We start from the raw sequence: 20,000 nt of genomic DNA, 5'->3' as shown, positions 1-20,000 counted from the left end.
GAAAACATCTTGGTGGGTAGCCGTTTGTTTACATTTACTTCCGGCCAAGGCTCCAACTAGTCGATACTTTCCAGTCGCTATGTGTGATGTTTTCCAACTAGAAGACTCAGCAGATTTTTCGCTGATTCGCGTATTTTCTCGTAAACTTCTGTCTCCAACAACATATAAGTAAAAAATTTCATGAGGTCTCCGTTAGTTTGACAATACAGTTCCCTTATATCTCGTAGAATCTGACCGAAATTTATCCTCCCATAAGAAATACTTACACTATTTCACTCAGCTTGACAATTATACACGTTGGACGAATTTGGTGTACATCCAATAATAATAAATAAAAAAAAAGCGTATATGCAGTTATATCAGTTTTCAATCTCCGCGTAGTAAAAAGAGGGGAAAAACAAGGCAATTAGCTACTTAATTATGACAAGTTTAAGTTAAGTAATAAAATATGGTTCATACACCACTTCAATGATAATTTTACTTATGCTTAAAATCAAACATGTCTTTTTCGGACTTCAAATAATCCTTCATTTTAAGATGCTTTCAGATTTCGTATAATATGTTATATAAGAGAAAAGGAATTATTTCCAGGAGTATCAAACATGCCATACATTTCAGTATTGCGCGGGAAGCAGGATAGGAAGTTGATGTATTCACGGTAATAATAATAATGAACATGATAATGGGAAAACTATTGAGACAAATATAAGTATACAATCAGTGCAGTCCCATATTTCATCCCGATGTATCAGCAGGTGTGGACAGAGAGGGCGTGGCAGCGCCGGGCAGCGGACCGGACAGCATGTGAAGTTTACATTCTCCTTGCTCAGGTACCGATCGTGCATTACATTATTCTAGTATTCTGGAATTTTTCACATCCAATTTTTATACCATCTGTAGCTAATTATCAACAACAACAACAACAACAACAACAACAACAACCACTATTACTAGGTAGGGCTGCAGTTTTCTATTACTATCGTGATGGTTTCCGGTTCTTGTGCAATGCAGGACGTGTTCAATTTACTGGACTGGCAGCACGATGATGATGGCTTATGGGACAGGCAAGGTCGCTATTTGGTGTTCACACTCTCTCCCTTGAAGGATCTTCATCGACTCGCCGGCTTACACCCTCTAAAAGCCTCGGATATCCACTTTTTTGTGTACGTATCTGTTTGACCAATGTTATTGAAAAAAAAATGTGTGTATATATATATATATATATATATATATATATATATATATATATATATATATATATATATATATATATATATATATATATACATATATATATATATATATATATATATATATATATATATATATATATATATATATATATATATATATATATATATATATATATATTATGCAAGAGGGAGAGCTGCCAAGGGCAACAAAATATTAGAAAAAAAAAAAAAAAGGCCCACTGGAACTGCAGTTTCCCTAAAAGATCTGAAAGAATTAGCTAAAAGCCAGGGATAAATGACTTGAAACCTCTCTCTTAAAAGAAGTTTAGTCGTAGGAAGATGGAAATACAGAAGCAGGTAGGGAGCTTTAGAGTTTCCCAGTGAAAGGTATGTTGTAAACGCTTTGTTATGAAATAGACAGAACTCATCATGGCTGACTCTTTGTTATAAGTCTCCAAGAGCGAGCTGGTTTTGTCAAGATTTTGCCTGAGTCTCTTCAACAAGGTATGAATGACTGAGAATACTGGTTAACTCTTGTATTAGAAGGTTGGACAAAATAGAGATAAGAGGAAGAAGAAAGCCTTGTGCAACGAGGCCGCAGGAGGAGTGGGAGGCATGCAGTTAGCAAGATCAGTAGAACAGTGTAACGTTCACTATCTAGCCAGGACACGGATGAAGAAGTAAACTAGAGATGTTCGTACACTGCTATTTATTATAGATATATAATAGGTAGAGGTGACGGGACGAGCGGTCATGTAGGCGAGGTGTGTGTGTCCCAGAGTCTCGGTGAGTCGGTGCTGACTGACTCATGTGGTAACTGAATAGTTGTAGTAGCAGTAGTGTAGTGGTGTTCACTACACACTGGAGTCAGTCAGGCGTGCATGTCTGGTGATGATTGCAGTAGTAGTGTAGTGGTGTTCACTACAACAGTTAGCATGAAAATAGCGATAAAAGATAGAAAGGGATGCAGCATTTCGGCAGTGAGAAAGAGGCTGAAGACAGTCAGTCAGAGGAGGGGAGTTGATGAGACAAAAAGCTTTTGATTCTATCCTATGTAATAAAGCTGTATGAGTGGAACACCCTTAAATAAACACGCGGAGAGTACTCCATACAAGGACGGATAATGCCCTTGTACAGAGTTAGCAGTTGCACGGGAGAAAAAAACTGGCGGAGACGTCGCAGAGCGACTAACTTCATAGAAGCTGTTTTAGCAAGAGATGAGATGTGAAGTTTCCAGTTAGGATTATGAGTAAAGGACAGACCGAGGATATTCAGTGTGGAAGAGCAGACGTTGACTGTCATTCAAGAAGAGGAGATAGTTGTCTGTAAGGTTGTGTCGAGTTGATAGATGGAGGAATTGAGTTTTGAGGCATTGAAAACTACTAGATTTTCTCTGCCCCAATCGGAAATCTTAGAAAGATCAGAAGTCAGGCGTTCTGTGGCGTCCCTGCGTGATCTGTTGACTTCCTGAAGGGTTGGATCGTCTCTGAAAGGACGTGGAAAGATGTAGGTGGTATCATCAGCGTAGGAGTGGATAGGGCAAGAAGTTTGGTTAAGAAGGTCATTAATGAATAATAGAAAGAGAGTGGGTGACAGGACAGAACCCTGAGGAACACCACTATTAATAGATTTAGAGAAGAACAGTGGCCGTCTACCACAGCAGCAATAGAACGGTCGGAAAGGAAACTTGAGATAAAGTTGCAGAGAAGGATAGAAACCGTAGGAGGGCAGTTTTGAAATCAAAGCTTTGTGCCAGACTCTATCAAAAGCTTTTGATATGTCTAACGACAGCAAAAGTTTCACCGAAATCTCTAAAGAGGATGACCAAGACTCAGTAAGGAAAGCCAGAAGATCACCAGTAGAGCGACCTTGACGGAAGCCATACTGGCGATCAGATAGAAGATTGTGAAGTGACAGATGTTTGAGAATCTTCCTATTCAGGATAGATTAAAAACTTTAGACAAGCAAGAGATTAAAGCTATAGGACGGTAGTTTGAGGGATTAGAACGGTCACCCTTTTTAGGAACAGGCTGAATGTAGGCAAACTTCCAGCAAGAAGGAAAGGTAGAAGTCGATAGACAAAGTTGAAAGAGTTTGGCCAGGCAAGGTGCAAGCACGGAAGCACAGTTTTTGAGAACAATAGGAGGGACCCCATCAGGTCCATAAGCCTTCCGAGGGTTTAGGCCAGCAAGGGCATGGAAAACATCATTACGAAGAATTTTGATTGTAGACATGAAATAGTCAGAGGGAGGAGGAGAGGAGGACAAGCCCAGAATCATCCAAGGTGGAGTTGTGAGCAAAGGTTTGAGAGAAGAGTTCAGCTTTAGAGACAGAAGAGATGGCAGTGGTGCCATCAGGATGAAATAAAGGAGGAAAGATGAAGAAGTAAAGTTATTTGAGATGTTTTTGGCCAGATGCCAGAAGTCACGAGGGAGTTTGAGTTTGAAAGATTTTGACATTTTCTATTTATGAAAGAGTGTTTGGCAAGTTGAAGAACAGACTTGGCATGATTCCGGGCAGAAATATAAAGTGCATGAGATTCAGGAGATGGAAGGCTCAAGTACCTTTTGTGGGCAACCTCTCTATCATGTATAGCACGAGAACAGGCTGAGTTAAACCAAGGTTTAGAAGGTTTAGGTTGAGAAAAGAATGAGGAATGTACGCCTCCATGCCAGACACTATCACCTCTGTTATGCGTTCAGCACAAAGAGATGGGTCTCTGACATGGAGTGATCATTCCAGGAAAATCAGCATAATACCTCCTCAGGTCCCCCATCTGGCAGAAGTAAAACGCCAGAGGCACCTCCGCTTTGGGGGATCCTGTGGAGGGATTGGAGAAATAGGGCAAGATATAGAAATAAGATTGTGATCGGAGGAGCCCAACGGAAAGATAGGGTAACAGCATAAGCTGAAGGATTAGATGTGAGAAAAAGATCAAGAATGTTGGGCGCATCTCCAAGACGGTCAGGAATACGAGTAGGATGTTGCACCAGTTGCTCTAGGTAATGGAGGATAGCAAAGTTGAAGGCTAGCTCACCAGGATGGTCAATGAAAGGAGAGGAAAGCCAAAGATGGTGGTGAACATTAAAATCTCCAAGTATTGAGATCTCCGCGAAAGGGTAGAGGGATAGAATGTGCTCCACTTTGGAAGTTAAATAGTCAAAGAATGTACTATTTTTTTTTTTTTTTTTTTTACGGTAAGGCCTATAGCGCCTGTAGGCACACTTGAAGAGTGTATGGGAAGCGCTGTTCAGCTTCCGCCCATTAGTGGTGCAGGCAATTTTATTTATAGTGGTACCCATATTAGGGCCCATATCACCACCCAAGCTCATCTTGAGTGTAACCACCTAGAACCTGGGTATCATGGTGACATGTAGGTAACTTTAAACCACTCGACAAATGGCAAAGTGTTTTAAGGCTGTTCGTGGTGGGATTCGAACCTACGCGTGGACGTCTGCCCAATCCCACGCTCACCACCTTATCCACTACGCCACCGCCTCCCTCAAACTTTGTGCTAATGTTAGCCGATGAAAGGAATGGCGCCATCGCTAGACTGTCAGATAGCCTGCAGAAAACATTTTCTGTCTTTTACTAGCAGACTGTTTGAAGTCAAAGTGATGCGCACTAGTTCTGCTTTCGTGAAAGTTTCACGCATCTCACTAGTTAAAGTTATCATGTTTTATTTTCTTTCTTTTTTTCATTATTACTATAATTTTTCATTTAAGTATTTGCTTATGATTTTTGTGTTTTAACTTTTAAAGATTACAGTAAGACATGTCATGCTAATCTGATGCCTTTGATTGGCTGCACCTGGCTGCCCAGTGGTGACGGCGGCGAGAGATTGGCTGTCTATGTGCATCGTCGCTTACCGCATCCGCAACTGCATTACCTCACTCACTGGTCACCATCTCTCAACGTGCAAGACTCGCGTCTTTTTTCCACCGAGGTAAACAACTTTCAGTGAACAGCAATGACTCCAGAATTTCAACTCTTTTTCTTTCAAACGAATTGGAATCTGATTTTATTTATTTATTTATTTTATTATTTTTTTTTTTTTTGAGAAATTTTTACCCTAAAATTTTCATAAACCAAACACACAGCAATTTTTGGTGTCAAACACATCTCTATTGAGGACTCATTCCTATACCTTTTATTTCAGCAACCAAAATAGAAAAACATAGTGACAACATGAAAAGAAGAGAATGATATATATCTTAATTTAGATCTAATTTTCAATCTGTAGAACACCACCTCTCCTCTACTAAACCTCATCTTCTTTTCCTCACTGAAACACAGCTGTCTGAGGCAACTGTTCCCTCCTACTTTCTCTATTCTCATGTTCGTTCCAAAGCTGGGTGTTGCGTCTATGTGCACAACGACTTAACTTGCTTTCTTGTCCATGCTCTTGAATCTTCCAAGTTTTCCACCATCTGGCTTCGACTCAACAGTCACTCTCTAACTAAATTTGTCTGTGCTGTCTATCTCTCCCTTAACTCCTCTGAATATAGTAAATTCTTTGACTATTTAATTTCCAAAGTGGAGAACATTCAGTCCCTCTACCCTTTTGCAGAGATCTCCATCCATGGAGATTTCAATGTTCACCACCATCTTTGGCTTTCCTCTCCCTTCATTGACTATCCTGGTAAACTAGCCTTCAACTTTGCTATCCTCCATGACCTAGAGCAACTGGTGCAACACCCTACTCGTATCCCTGACCGTCTTAAAGATGCGCCAACATTCCTCTAATCCTTCAGCTTATGCTGTTACCCTATCTTCTCCGTTGGGCTCCTCCGATCACAATCTCATTTCTGTATCTTGTCCTATTTCTCCAATCCCTCCTCAGGATCCCCAAAGCGGAGGTGCCTCTGGCATTTTGCCTCTGCCAGTTGGGGGACCTGAGGAGGTATTATGCTGATTTTCCCTGGAATGATTACTGTTTCCGTGTCAGAGACCCATCTCTGTGTGCTGAACGCATAACAGAGGTGATAGTGTCTGGCATGGAGGCGTACATTCCTCATTCTTTTTCTCAACCTAAACCTTCTAAACCTTGGTTTAACACAGCCTGTTCTCGTGCTATACATGAGAGGTTGCCCACAAAAGGTACTTGAGCCTTCCATCTCCTGAATCTCACGCACTTTATATTTCTGCCCGGAATCATGCCAAGTCTGTTCTTCAACTTGCCAAACACTCCTTCATAAATAGAAAATGTCAAAATCTTTCAAACTCCAACTCCCTCGTGACTTCTGGCATCTGGCCAAAAACATCTCCAATAACTTTACTTCTTCATCTTTCCTCCTTTATTTCATCCTGATCTGCCATCTCATCTGTCTCTAAAGCTGAATACTTCTCTCAAACCTTTGCTAAAACGTACTCCTTGGATAATTCAGGGCTTGTCTCTCCCTCTCCTCCTCCATCTGACTATCTCATGTCTTCAATCAAAATTCTTCGTAATGATGTTTTCCATGCCCTCTGGCCTAAACCCTCGGAAGGCTTATGGACCTGATGGGGTCCCTCCTATTGTTCTCAAAAACTGTGCTTCCGTGCTTGCACCTTGCCTGGCCAAACTCTTTCAACTATGCCTATCGACTTCTACCTTTCCTTCTTGCTGGAAGTTTGCCTACATTCAGCCTGTTCCTAAAAAGGGTAATCATTTTAATCCTCAAACGACGGTCCTATAACTTCAATCTCTTGCTTGTCTAAAGTTTTTTTTTTTTATTCTATTCTTAATAGGAAGATTCTTAAACATCTGTCACTTCACAATCTTTTATCTGATCGCCAGTATGGTTTCTGTCCACCCTACATTTTTTCATGTCCTTTCAGAGACGACCAACCTTTCAGAAAGTTAACAGATCAGCAGGGACGCCACAGAACGCCTGACTTCTGATCTTTCAAAGATTTCTGACTCGGGCAGAGAAAACTCATTAGTTTTCAATGGCTTAAAAACTCCATTCCTTCATCTATCAACTCGACACAACCTTTCAGATAACTATCCCCTCTTCTTCAGTGACAATGAAATGTCTCCCTCTTCCACATTGAATATCCTCGGTCTGTCCTTTACTTATAATCTTAACTTTTAACTTCACATCTCATCTCTTGGTAAAACAGCTTCTATTAAGTTAAGCGTTCTGCGGCGTCTCCGCCAGTTTTTCTCGCCCCTCCAACTGCTAACTCTGTACAAGAACCTTATCTGTCCTTGTATGGAGTACTCTTTGCATCTTTGGGGGGTTCCACTCATACAGCTTTATTAGATAGGGTGGAATAAAAAGCTTTTCGTCTCATCAACTCCCCTCTTCTGACTGACTGTCTTCAGCCTCTTTCTCACCGCCGAAATGTTGCAGTTCTTTTTATCTTTCATCGCTATTTTCATGCTAACTGCTCTATTGATCTTGCTAACTGCATGCCTCCCCTCTTCCTGCGGCCTCGCTGCACAAGGCTTTCTTCTTCCTCTCATCCCTATTCTGTCCAACCCTCAATACAAGAGTTAACCATTACTGTCAATCATTCATACCATTCACTGGTAAACTCTGGAACTCCTTACCTGCTTTTGTATTTCCATCTTCCTACGACTTAACTTCTTTTGAGAGAGAGGTTTCAAGACATTTATCTGTGGATTTTGGTTAATTCTTTCAAATATTTTGGGGAATTTACAGTTCCAGTGAGCCATCTTTTTCTGATATTTCGTTGCCCTTTGCAGATTTCCCTCTTGCGTAAAAAAAAAAAAATAAATAAATAAATAAAAATAAATAAATAAATAAATAAATAAATAAATAAATAAATATATATATATATATATATATATATATATATATATATATATATATATATATATATATATATATATATATATATATATATATATATATATATATATATATATATATATATATATATATATATATATATATATATATATATATATATATATATATATATATATATATATATATATATATATATATATATATATATATATATATATCCTGTATAACTTAAGTTAAAGTGCTGAAGATCTGTAAAGAACAAATTTCTTAATTCCTTTTATTCATTATAGACAAGTCCTTTGCAAAGACATCTTTCTATGGAAAGTTGCAGATAACAAAAGTAATTCTCGAGAAAAACAAAACAAAACAATAGAGGTCGGGTGATACTTTACTTTCAACCAACTATAAACTTATCTCTATCACGTCTTCCTCAAGTGTTCAATAAACTTATTGCCAACAGATTAATGAAGTATTTACTTGGTAAGGAATTTTTCTAATCGCCAATTTGAACTTAGTCCGAACTTTTCCACTGTATTAGTTAGACACAAACTCTGACAGAACGTGTATAAAGCCATGGATAAGTTGCATCACTGGAGTTTTCTTGCGATCTTTCTGTCTAAAGTACGAGTAAGATTAGTCACACACTATTAAATAAAAAATACCCTTACTGTATTTATGGTATACGCTACTCCCTCTCTCTCTCTCTCTCTCTCTCTCTCTCACATCTGTGAGATGCGATGTTTGGGATGTAAAGATAAATGTTGTAAATCCTTTACTCAGATACTCAGGATGGCGGAGTATTGTTACTCGAAAGGTGATATCCGTAAGTCCTTTCGTCTTTGCAGGCAACAAAGAACCTTGGTGGACGAACAATACGCGTGTTGGCTGTCAATCACGCACCATCCGTATTCTCCACCGCTGACATCAGTGGCCGCCTCCATCAACTTTCTGGGTTGGACATCAAGGTATGTCTCGTGTACCATTCTATCCATGACATTGTATCCATATCGTTGTGTCATATGTTTTCCTATCCTTATATATCTAATTGTTTATGTTGTATATATAAGGAAGAACCGTAAGTAGCCTGAGTAGTACGTGCAGTGTGGTTTGTATATACAGGTAGTGATGTCAATTGGAGAAGCACTCAACTTCACGCCGGAATTTTACGACCCAGGTCCGGATCGCTGGGGAGTAATGTTACCGAACGACACCTTTAATGGCATGGTGGGTGAGTCATGTCTATTTAAAAAAAATTTTTTATTAAAGAACATAGCAAGTGATGGCAGCGTGGATGGACGTGTATAAGGATGTGCTTTAAGGAAGTCCTAAGATTTATTGTTTGCTTGTACTTTGCTAATAATACCATTAACCTGTGCAAAATTTTGTTTTCAGTCATGAAACATTGATATTCTAAGTTAAAAATAGTTAATTTGTTTATTATTATTTCTTAACCAATTCAGTGTGAATTCATTGCAGAATTAATGGTGTAGACCGATTTTGTGTAAAGACATTCCTATGACCTTCATAACATTGATCATATTGCTGTGTTTATTAGAGATTAGTAACTTATGTAGGGGAAGGTGGGGTAAGACGGACCACTTAACAAAATATTGAGTCTAGAAACCACATTTATATGATTTTTGAGGGTTTGTGGGTTTGTGGTGGTGCTTTGTGGTGTTATCTGCGAAGTCCACACCCGGGTCACGGTTTTTGAAGGAAAACAATGAAGCACAAGAATTTACAAAATAATAATTTTTCTTGAGCTAAAAATAAAATGATAGGGTAAGACGGACCCTCAGGGGTCAATCTTATCCCGCAAACTGAACATGAAGAAACAAATCCTTATTGGCATAAAGCACAGATAAAAATTCTTCCTCGTCATCGTCATAACTCTTCACATTGCTCATGAGCCAAATTTATTGGTACAAATCAAACGAAAAAAAAAAAAAATCCCTAATCATCATCTATCCCTGCACAACTTAATGACATAAATCACACACAAAAAAAAAAAAAAACTCTTCCTCAGCATCATCATCTATCCCTGCACATTTCTCATGAGCCCAGCTTTTGCAAAACAAACCCACCCTTCCCCTCTCATGGGGTCCATCTTACCCCATAAGTAAACATTAGAATGTCGAAATGTTTACCAAAGCATCTATGTGTACTATGCCAATGTATGGCATCTATATATCCTCTATACACTCATGGGCATGTATAACATAAGTACTAAATTATTATAATAACTATTTCAATATAAAACAAACAGTGTCTTACCTTGTGCGTATAACATCAGCACTGCATAAAACGACAAATATTTCCCCCTGAAGCGCAAGGGAAACTTAGCGTGCCTACTGGTAGTGATGATGTCATTGCTGGACGACGTGAAGGACATCTAAGAGTAAAATTTTGAAACTCGCCCTTTATGCTTGGATTTAGAAGGGAGGTTCCGTCTTACCCCATGGGTCCGTCTTACCCTACCTTCCCCTATATTTGAATTGCATAAGGTCCTAACGGTAATACAAAATTCGGTGTTGTTTTGGTATGTTATCTACATTGCGTTTTTTGTTTTGGTATGTTATCTACCGTGTGGTATGTTATCTACATACAAGAAGAGTACCTTAAAACATTGTTAGGTTAGGTTAGGTTAACATTGAGCGCCTGTAGGCAGGCCATTCGTTTGAGTGGATCACTGATCCTGGAGCTACTTTCCGCTTGATTATTGGTTCGAGAGTAGCACTGTCCCGTTTCTCCACTACGAAGAGCCTCAAGTCCATCCCCTTTTTGAGTCCGAATACCCACCGTCCATCAATGCGGCGACCATGTGTGCGGTTGTTTTGGACTGGATCAGGATCTTCCTTTTCTGCAGCATTGTATCCCTGAAGAAACCTCCCGCGATTATACTTTTGCCGACCAGCAAAATAACCCTCGTCAATTTGGACTGGATTGTCCACTGTTCCCACCATTTGTCCCCGGCGATTAACAGACACTATTTCAGAACAAACTTCGCAACAAAGGTTGAACCAGTCTGTAGCACACTTATTACGTCCCCTGCCTGATATGGTCGCGGCTGTAAGATTCGGTATGTTATGAACGAAGAGATATACCAATTCAAGGATCTGGCACAGAGTGATCTTAGAGTTCAGCCTTCCATTAACATCAGTGAAGTGGAAGAAACGATTATCCTGGCGAACGGAAAGGTACTTCTGGCAACCTCTCTTACAGCACCGCAATATTACAGCCATCTCTCCATTTCTTTTCCTCTTGTTAACTTCTTTCATATCGGCACCACAGTGACTACATGGGGCCTGAAAAGAACGCTACACCTCCACTGGGTAACTAGCCGTGGCGAGGTGGTGAAAGGAGAGTTGGGGGATTGAAACTGTGTGTGAAATGAGTGATTGTGTTAATTTAGCAAGGTAGATAAGATACCAAAACAGATGATTACCATGTAGGCAAAAATACCAATGTTGATAACATACTAAAACAACACCCAAAATTCAGCTTAATCAAATCACGAGTGTGATACTGAAGCAGCGAACTGTACTACGTGTTCATGCCTTAAAGCTAACTTATCGTACAACTCTATCGTTGTGATAGTTCAGATAGTTTGCTTTGTAATGTAAATAAAATTACATATTATTTCTAATACTTTGATACTAAATGTGTGTGTATGTGTGTGTGTTTCACTGTTTGATCTGCTGCAGTCTCTGACGAGACAGCCAGACGTTGCCCTACGGAGCGAGCTCAGAGCTCATTATTTCCGATCTTTGGATAGGCCTGAGACCAGTGTGTGTGTGTGTTTAGGGCTAGTGAGTCGGGGCCAAGCTGAGGTGGGTGTGGGCAACGTGTTCCTGACTGAGATACGAGCACGACACGTCACCTTCACTACCCCGTACGACTTCGAGAGGGCGTGCTTCATGACTCCCGCACCTGTGCCCCTCCCGTCCTGGATGGCGGTGACCTTCCCCTTCACGTTGCACGTGTGGCTGCTAGTGATGGGTGAGTCAATACTGCCACCTCAATGCACGCTGCTTGTGTAACTCGTCATGCGGACACACATTGATCTGCATAGTGAGGAACTGCCTGTTCACACACACACACACACACTAATCATCTACGTATTTGTCTAATAACTGCCATATACATAATGTTTACGTTTACTCTCTCTCTCTCTCTCTCTCTCTCCTAATTTACATCACTGCAAGACTTTGGTGAACACAATACTGATTTGATATTTTTTTTATTTTCTCGATTATCTCCACGAAACACTTTTCCAATTTACAAATTTACTTCATCGGAAGTGAATCAGTATAAAATCATTTTTAGACTATTCTGAAGCCATTAAGAGTCTCAAAGACTTTTTTCAAAGATTACAGTAGGTGGTCATGGGTGTTCTTTTTCCACAGATGATGCAGAATGTTTGTTGAATTACTCGTGAAAACATCCTTGAAAACCTTACTAAAATATTTTAAAACCTATTCATTGAGAAAAGACACTGAGACCTTGGGAAATATAGCCTTTAATGTGTTTTCTTACAGTGAGCGTGGTGGTGACAACCATATTAGTGACTGTGTTAGGCGTTGGCCAAGTGAAGCAGGACAAACAACTAAGAGGCTCACCTAGTATCGCTTTTCTTTTCGTTCTTGCTAGTCTTTGTAACCAATCACGGCCTCTACCTTCACGCCCCAGCTTGCAAGTATGTATTTGGTAGTGGGGGTCGGCTTTCTGTAAGAAATTCATTATCAACAAGATCAGAAAATAACGTAATTATGCAGGAAACGCAACATATCCCATATACTAGAGTAACTAGACTAACATCATCTTTCTACTGAGTCTTACACATATAAATTTCTATTTATAGCATAAGCAAATTCTGTGCATAAATATAATGAAATATTGTTGTTGTCTCACGACCTATGAAAGATAGACTGAATGTATTTGAGAATGATAAGGTGCAGATTTTGAGGAAGGTTTAGGTGATGAAGCAGAGTATGAGGAAGGTGCTGTGTTTTGTCTCAGGTGATGGCTACTGGGTTGATACTGTGTGGTTTCGTGGTGTCTGTGTTTTTCGCCAGTAATCTGACGGCTTTCATGACAGTAGCTGCCTTGCGCCCACCCTACACTTCAATTGGACAGATCATGTAAGTACATTAGTTACAGATTAATTAAAATTAGAAAGAATTCTGTTTCCAAACATTTTGGAAACAGTTTGTAAACAAAGTTTCCTGTCGATACCTCAGTTGCCGTCATGCCTGCCACGATTGGTGCTGCAATAGCCTTTGTATTTTACTTCGCACTTTTGGTCAATTGAAGAGAGGTAAGAAAAAAGAAGAGATGGGTGAGGATTTTATTAAAAAAAAAAAAAAAAAAAAGAGCCTACTGTAGTGACTTCCTTCCGTAAGCTGCACTTGTTACATTCCACAATGCTTGTGATGAATGTAGCGATTTGATTAGTGAGTTTTTGAGTTTTCCCAGTAGACCACATGGTGTTTTCAATGCAAGGCTTTCGTGGATACTGGTAACTGATTCATTGTCATCGTCGCGCGCGCGCGCACACACACACACACACACACACACACACACACACACACACACACACACACACACACACACAAACAAACAAACAAACAAACAAATAAATAAATAAATAAATAAACAAACCATTTTTTCCTATTACAAATGAGAGCGAAATACCCGTGAAAAATTGTTTGGAAACAGTTTGCAAACTGTTTTGGAAACTGTTTGGGAAGTTTTTCCAAACAGTTTGCAAGCTTTTTCTAAACAAAGTTTCCAAATAATGTTAATGTTAAGACATTTAAGGTCGATACCGACTTGGGGATATTTATGGTCCCCCAAGGATGGTGTAACAGTAGCTATACTAATTATGGATTTTCAGTGAAGGGTGTGTTTGTTGTTAGGTGCATGTACTTTTGTGTGACTGAAGAGAGTTCTCTTAACTTAATTAGAGGGCAGGATGTGGTTGTCCCCCTTGTGTTGAGATACAAAGGGAAGCGTTCAGCGAGATCACAGCTAGCTACAGTACACCATAAACCAGGGTGGGCAAACTTTTCAGTGCTAGGACCACATTAAAATAAATCACAATCTTATAGGGCCACATACTATATTAATACAAAATCATTAATATTTAAAATACAAAACTAAAGTCTTCTAAAGAAAAAGCCACTCTCATAATGCATGTGCACATTTGCGGGAAGAAAATGAAATATTCACCATACTATTTGGCGTTGTTTATTAACTTATTCTTTCAAATTTACTAACATTTGTCGGGCCGCATGAATTCCTTCGGCGGGCCACATGCGGCCCGCGGGCCGTAGTATGCACACACCTGCCCTAAACTAATGCATTCTATTGGACCTTGCTGGGAATAAATGATCATTTCGGCAGGTGTCTACTGCCTCCTCCTGGTGAGCAGGGTCTCTCAAAAGAGAGACCCTGCTGGTGAGGAGATACAGTAGCGTGTATTGTAAGCTTTCCCAGAGGAATAACATTCCCTTGTGTATGCGGAACAGACAATCTCGACTGGAGGTGGGTGGTTACAGCGACTTCTGGGCGCCTCTCTTCCGTGGTTCTGCCAACCCTCAAGTCCAACGTCTCGGGGACAACTTCTACCTATTTGACAATGTTTTTGAATTCCTCAAGTAGGTGAAATGAATTAAGCAGCATCATGTAAATACGTTTTCAAAATCATATATGTTATCTTTTTTTTTTTTTCATATATCTTTGTGGCTTAAAACACGTCTTTGCACTTTAATTATACACTTTATTCCAGATCCAAAGTTCGGAGTCTTGATTTCTTTGAATGTACATTCTAATATATATATATATATATATATATATATATATATATATATATATATATATATATATATAAACTATCTATGCCTTGACGTGGGCGCGAACGCTCGTCAACTATACTTGGGAGGTACAGTATACCACCTCAGCCACAGAGCCATCCTTGCCCCCAAAAGGTAAGCATTCAAGCTCAGTCGTAAGCAATTTGTTTAACCAAGGCAGTTAACACCCCACAAAGCCTCACTTTACAGTGAAGACAGTTGGGGCAGAATACATTCAAACACACATAGCTACAGTAGATGACATTCCATGGAACAAATATAAACTATCTGTGCCCCAGCGTGGGCACCACCTCAGCCACTGTCTCTTCTGTAAAGTGAGGGTTTGTGGAGTGCTAACTGCCTTGGTAAAAAAAACATTACTTACCGCTGAGCTTGAATGGTTTCTTTTGGAGGCTGATGGCTCAATGGCTGAGGTGGTGCCTCCTAAATAAGTAAGTGACGGGTATTCGCGCCCATGCCAGGGTACAGATAGTTTATATTTATTCCATATTCTCACAGTAAAGTGAGATTTTCTCCGAATTATCACTTTTTGTATGTGTGTGTGTGTAATTCACTGTTTGATCTGCTGCAGTCTCTGACGAGACAGCCAGACGTTTCCCTACGGAACGAGCTCAGAGCTCATTATTTCCGATCTTGGGATAGGTCTGAGACCAGGCACACACCACACACCGGGACAACAAGGTCACAACTCCTCGATTTACATCCCGTACCTACTCTCTGCTAGGTGAACAGGGGCTACACGTGAAAGGAGACACACTAAAATATCTCCACCCGGCCGGGGAATCGAACCCCGGTCATCTGGCTTGTGAAGCCAGCGCTTTAACCACTGAGCTACCGGACCGTGTATGTATTTGTGTGTGTGTTCACTGTTTGATCTGCTGCAGTCTCTGACGAGACAGCCAGACGTTACCCTACGGAGCGAGCTCAGAGCTCATTATTTCCGATTGTGTGTGTGTGTGTGTGTTACACACACACACACATATATATATATATATATATATATATATATATATATATATATATATATATATATATATATATATATATATATATATATATATATATATTGGTTCGCAGACGTGTGATCGAGGGGCGCGGAGTCCTGGTAGAGAACACACAACACCTGCAATACTTGCAGCAGACGTTTCTCATCGACCATGTGGGACGCTCCTCAGTTAGAATTATGTTAGAGGAGTGCATCAACCCTTTCGGAGTGGGTGCAATGTTGACGAGAGACACACCCTATAAACCGTCCTTCGATGAGGTGTTTATATATATATATATATATATATATATATATATATATATATATATATAGAGAGAGAGAGAGAGAGAGAGAGAGAGAGAGAGAGAGAGAGAGAGAGAGAGAGAGAGAGAGAGAGAGAGAGAGAGAGAGAGAAAGTTGTTTAATGTTTAAAGTTTGTTATGTAATACGTAGATCATCTTCCCTCACCCCACTGTGCTCTGACCCGTAGATAATCCAACGGTTACGCGAGGGTGGCCTTGTGGACCGGTTCTTTTGGGATGTCGTGAGGGAACAGCGCTTTGAAGGTAATTCCATTCTTTCCCTGGCCACAGGAGACCAAGAGGAGGGCGGTGTACGTTCCCTTACTCTCAACCACCTCCAGGTAATAATCCTTAACACTATAATTAGTATGATTTTTCAATTGTAATTTGTATATAGTTGAAGAACGTCAGAGTACAACAATATTGCGCTTTTGCAGTGCAACAAACAGTCATACCCTTCCAATGATCAGGCGCTCACGGCCTCTCTTGTAAAGACAACTCTCATCCTTCACACTAAACTATACGTATACACAGTACACGCACATAATCACTCAAATTTCACAAAATTCAAAATGGTGACTCTTATACATATCAGCCTCGGAGTCGCCGCCTGGGGAAGTAATGCGAGTGAAAAAATGTCCCTGGGTCGGACTGCTCTTCTAGCATCGACCCTGAGCATCTTGTTATCCTCCTCAACTTTTTGACATTAACTTTCAGCAACATTTGCAGACAGATCTGATTTTCAGTATATGGAACACTACCCCTCTTCTACTACTAAACCTTATCTGTTCCTCACCAAAATGTATATATATGTGTCTGAGGCAACTGACTGTAATTCTTCTATAAGTTCCCTCCTATTTTTCCCTGTTCTCCGTAACAATGCAAAATTGTTATTGTTTCGTCTATAATATGCGCGACAACTCAAGAACGAGAGCTGTAACTGCAGCGTTACTCTTGAATTAAATTTATCCGTGCTATATACTTCTCACTTAACTCTTTTAATTATGAAAGTAGAGCGCATCATTTTTTTTTTTTTTTTAATGCACGAGAGGTGGCTGGCCACGGGGTAACAAAAGATTAAAGAAAGATCCATTTAAAATGAGTTCTCTTAAAGATTGAAATAGAATTATACCCAAATGTCTGGGACAAATGTCCGCCGTGGTACAGTGGAACCATGCGTGCTTTGGGGTCCGAGGGGTCTCCAAGCGCACGGGTTCGAATCCTGTCCACGGTCCGAGTGTAGGTTGGGCTTCCTCACTCGGGGTAATGGTTTCCTAGTGGGTGGGCTTTGAGATAGGAGGTACCACAAAAAGTATCCCCTTTAGCCCAGAAATTCCCGTGAAAAGCCCACTTGGTATAAATAAAAAAAAAAAAAAAATTCCCTCTTAAAAGAAGTCAAGTCTTAGGAAGAGGGAAATACAGAAATAGGCAAGGATTTCTAAAGCTTACCAGAGAAAGGTATGAATGAATGAGAATACTAGTAAATTCTTGCATAAGAGAGCTAGAGAGAATAGGGATGAGAGGAAGAAGAAAGCCTTGTGCAGCGAGGCCACAGGAGGCGCGGAGGCATGTAGTTAGTAAGATCAGTAGAGTAGTTAACATGAAAATAGCGATAAAAGATTGTAAGAGATGCAACATTTCGGCGATGAGAAAGAGGTTGAAGAGTCAGAGGAGGGAAGTTGATGAGGCAAAAAGCTTTTGATTCCACCCTATCTAATAAAACTGTGAGTGGAACTTCCCCTTCCCCCCCCCCCAAACCTTCCGAAAAGTACTCCATACATGGACGGATAAGGCCTTTGTACAGAGTTAGCTGTTGGAGGGGTGAGAAAAACTGACGGAGACGCCTCAGAACGCCTAACTTCATAGAAGCTGTTTTAGCAAGAGACGAGATGTGAAGTTTCCAGTTAAGATTATAAGTAAAGGACAGACTGAGGATAATCAGTGTAGAAGAGGGAGACAGTTGAGTGTCATTAAAGAAGAGGGGATAGTTGTCTGGAAGGTTGTCGAGTTGATAGATGGAAGAATTGAGTTTTGGAGGCATTGAACACTACTAAGTTTTCTCTGCCACAGTCAGAAATCTTTGAAAGATCAGAAGGCAGGCGTTCTGTGGCGTCCCTGCCTGATTTGTTGACTTCCTGAAGGGTTGGTAGTCTCTGAAAGGACGTGGAAAGATGTAGGGTGGTATCATCAGCGTAGGAGTGGATAGGGCAAGAAATTTGGATAAGGTCATTAATGAAAATTAATAGAGAATGATTGATAGGACAGAACCTTAAGGAACACCACTGTTAATAGATTTAGGAGAACACTGGCTGTCTACTACAGCTGCACTAGAACGGTCAGAAAGGAAACTTGAGATAGAGTTGCAGAGAGGATAGAAACCGTAGGAAGGCAATTTTGAAATCAAAGCTTTGTGCCAGTCTCTATCAAAAGCTTTTATGTCTAACGTAACTTGACAGCAAAAGTTTTACCGAAATCTCTAAAAGACTCAGTAAGGAAAGCCAGAAGAACGACCTTGACAGAAACCAAGAACGCCAGATCACCAGTAGAACGACCTTGACGAAGCCATACTGGCGATCAGATAGAAGATTGTGAAGTGACAGATATTTAAGAGTCTTCCTATTGAGGATAGATTAAAAACTTTAGACAGGCAAGAGATTAAAGCTATAGGATGGTAGTTTGAGGGATTAGAAGGGTAACCCTTTTTAGGAACAGGCTGAATGTAGGAAAATTTCCAGCATAAAGGAACGGTTAAAGTCGATAGGCATGTACTATAGAGTTGAAAGAATTTGGCCATGCAGCCAAAGTACAATTCCGGAAACATAGTTTTTGATAACAATAAGAGGGATAACATCAGGTCCATAAGCCTTCTGAGGGTTTAAATCATCTTCCCTTTCGCAGAGATCTTCAATCTCGGAGCGTTTAATACTCACCACCAACTTTGGCTTTCTTCTCACTTAACTGAGTAATCTGGTGAATATATAGTGTAACTATAGGGCAGCACCCGACTCATATTTTCCACCGCATTCACCTTTTCCTAGCCTCTGATTCTTCTGCTTGTGCTTTCTCTGTCTTAACAATGTCTCAAAAACTCAATTCCTTCATCTATCAGCTCGACACAGTCTTCCAGTTCCTCATCTTCTCCAATAATACTTAACTATCCCTCTCTCCTACGCTCAACATCCTCGGTCTATTCTTTATTACAATCTAAGCTGCATGGCGGAGACAACTAAGACAACTTTTTGTAAGGTGGGCGTTCTTAAGTCGCCTCCTCCAGCTCTTTTCATCCTCCAAGCTGCTAACTCTGAATCTATGTACAGGAACCTTATCCATTCATGTATGGAGTATGCTTCACATATACGCATTGTGCATTTCATCTTATCAACTCCTCTTGAATGTCTTCAGCGTCGCTCTCATCACCGCAGTGTTGCATCTCATGTTATCTTTTGTCGCTATTTTCACAATCTGCTCTTCTGATATTGGTAACTTAATATCTCTCCTCCCGCAGCCTCTTTGCACAATGCTTTCTAGTTTTTCTTATTTCTAGTCTGTCACTCATGCAGCTCAGCTCTCGTCGTGGAATGCCTTCCCGACTTTCAGCTCTATACGCAGCCAAATCACCTTTGGGCCACTGTTATAAAGCACAGGCCCAGTGCATCTCCCAAAGACAGCATTCTTACGACACCACCACCACCACCACCATCATCATCATAGTCTATCTATCTCTATAATGCAGAAGTTAACTAACATTCTCAGATTTTCATCGACTTTTTTCTGATAATCTGTGGATATCCTACCTGTTTTTGTATATATAATTCATTCTTCTTATGACTTGAACTCTTTGAAGACAGATCTTTCAAGACATTTATCTACAATTTTGGATAATC

General features: G+C 40.1%; 1 protein-coding gene across 1 annotated transcript in view; it reads left to right on the top strand.

The window, feature by feature from the left end:
* The window catches only part of LOC123516666, a 37,771-nt gene that overhangs the window by 17,338 nt on the left and 433 nt on the right, over positions 1 to 20,000 (top strand). Inside the window, exons 3-12 of the mRNA XM_045276267.1 lie at positions 1,012 to 1,163; positions 5,016 to 5,139; positions 8,800 to 8,919; positions 9,074 to 9,182; positions 11,759 to 11,953; positions 12,493 to 12,650; positions 12,974 to 13,095; positions 14,485 to 14,613; positions 15,907 to 16,093; positions 16,305 to 16,457. Coding sequence (XP_045132202.1) covers positions 1,012 to 1,163; positions 5,016 to 5,139; positions 8,800 to 8,919; positions 9,074 to 9,182; positions 11,759 to 11,953; positions 12,493 to 12,650; positions 12,974 to 13,095; positions 14,485 to 14,613; positions 15,907 to 16,093; positions 16,305 to 16,457 — 1,449 coding nt within the window. The remainder of the gene's footprint in view (positions 1 to 1,011; positions 1,164 to 5,015; positions 5,140 to 8,799; positions 8,920 to 9,073; positions 9,183 to 11,758; positions 11,954 to 12,492; positions 12,651 to 12,973; positions 13,096 to 14,484; positions 14,614 to 15,906; positions 16,094 to 16,304; positions 16,458 to 20,000) is intronic.

This window comes from Portunus trituberculatus, chromosome 41 (assembly GCF_017591435.1).
Source record: "Portunus trituberculatus isolate SZX2019 chromosome 41, ASM1759143v1, whole genome shotgun sequence".
In the NCBI taxonomy this organism is placed as follows: Eukaryota; Metazoa; Arthropoda; class Malacostraca; order Decapoda; family Portunidae; genus Portunus; species Portunus trituberculatus.
This window is presented reverse-complemented; position numbering and strand designations above follow the sequence as displayed.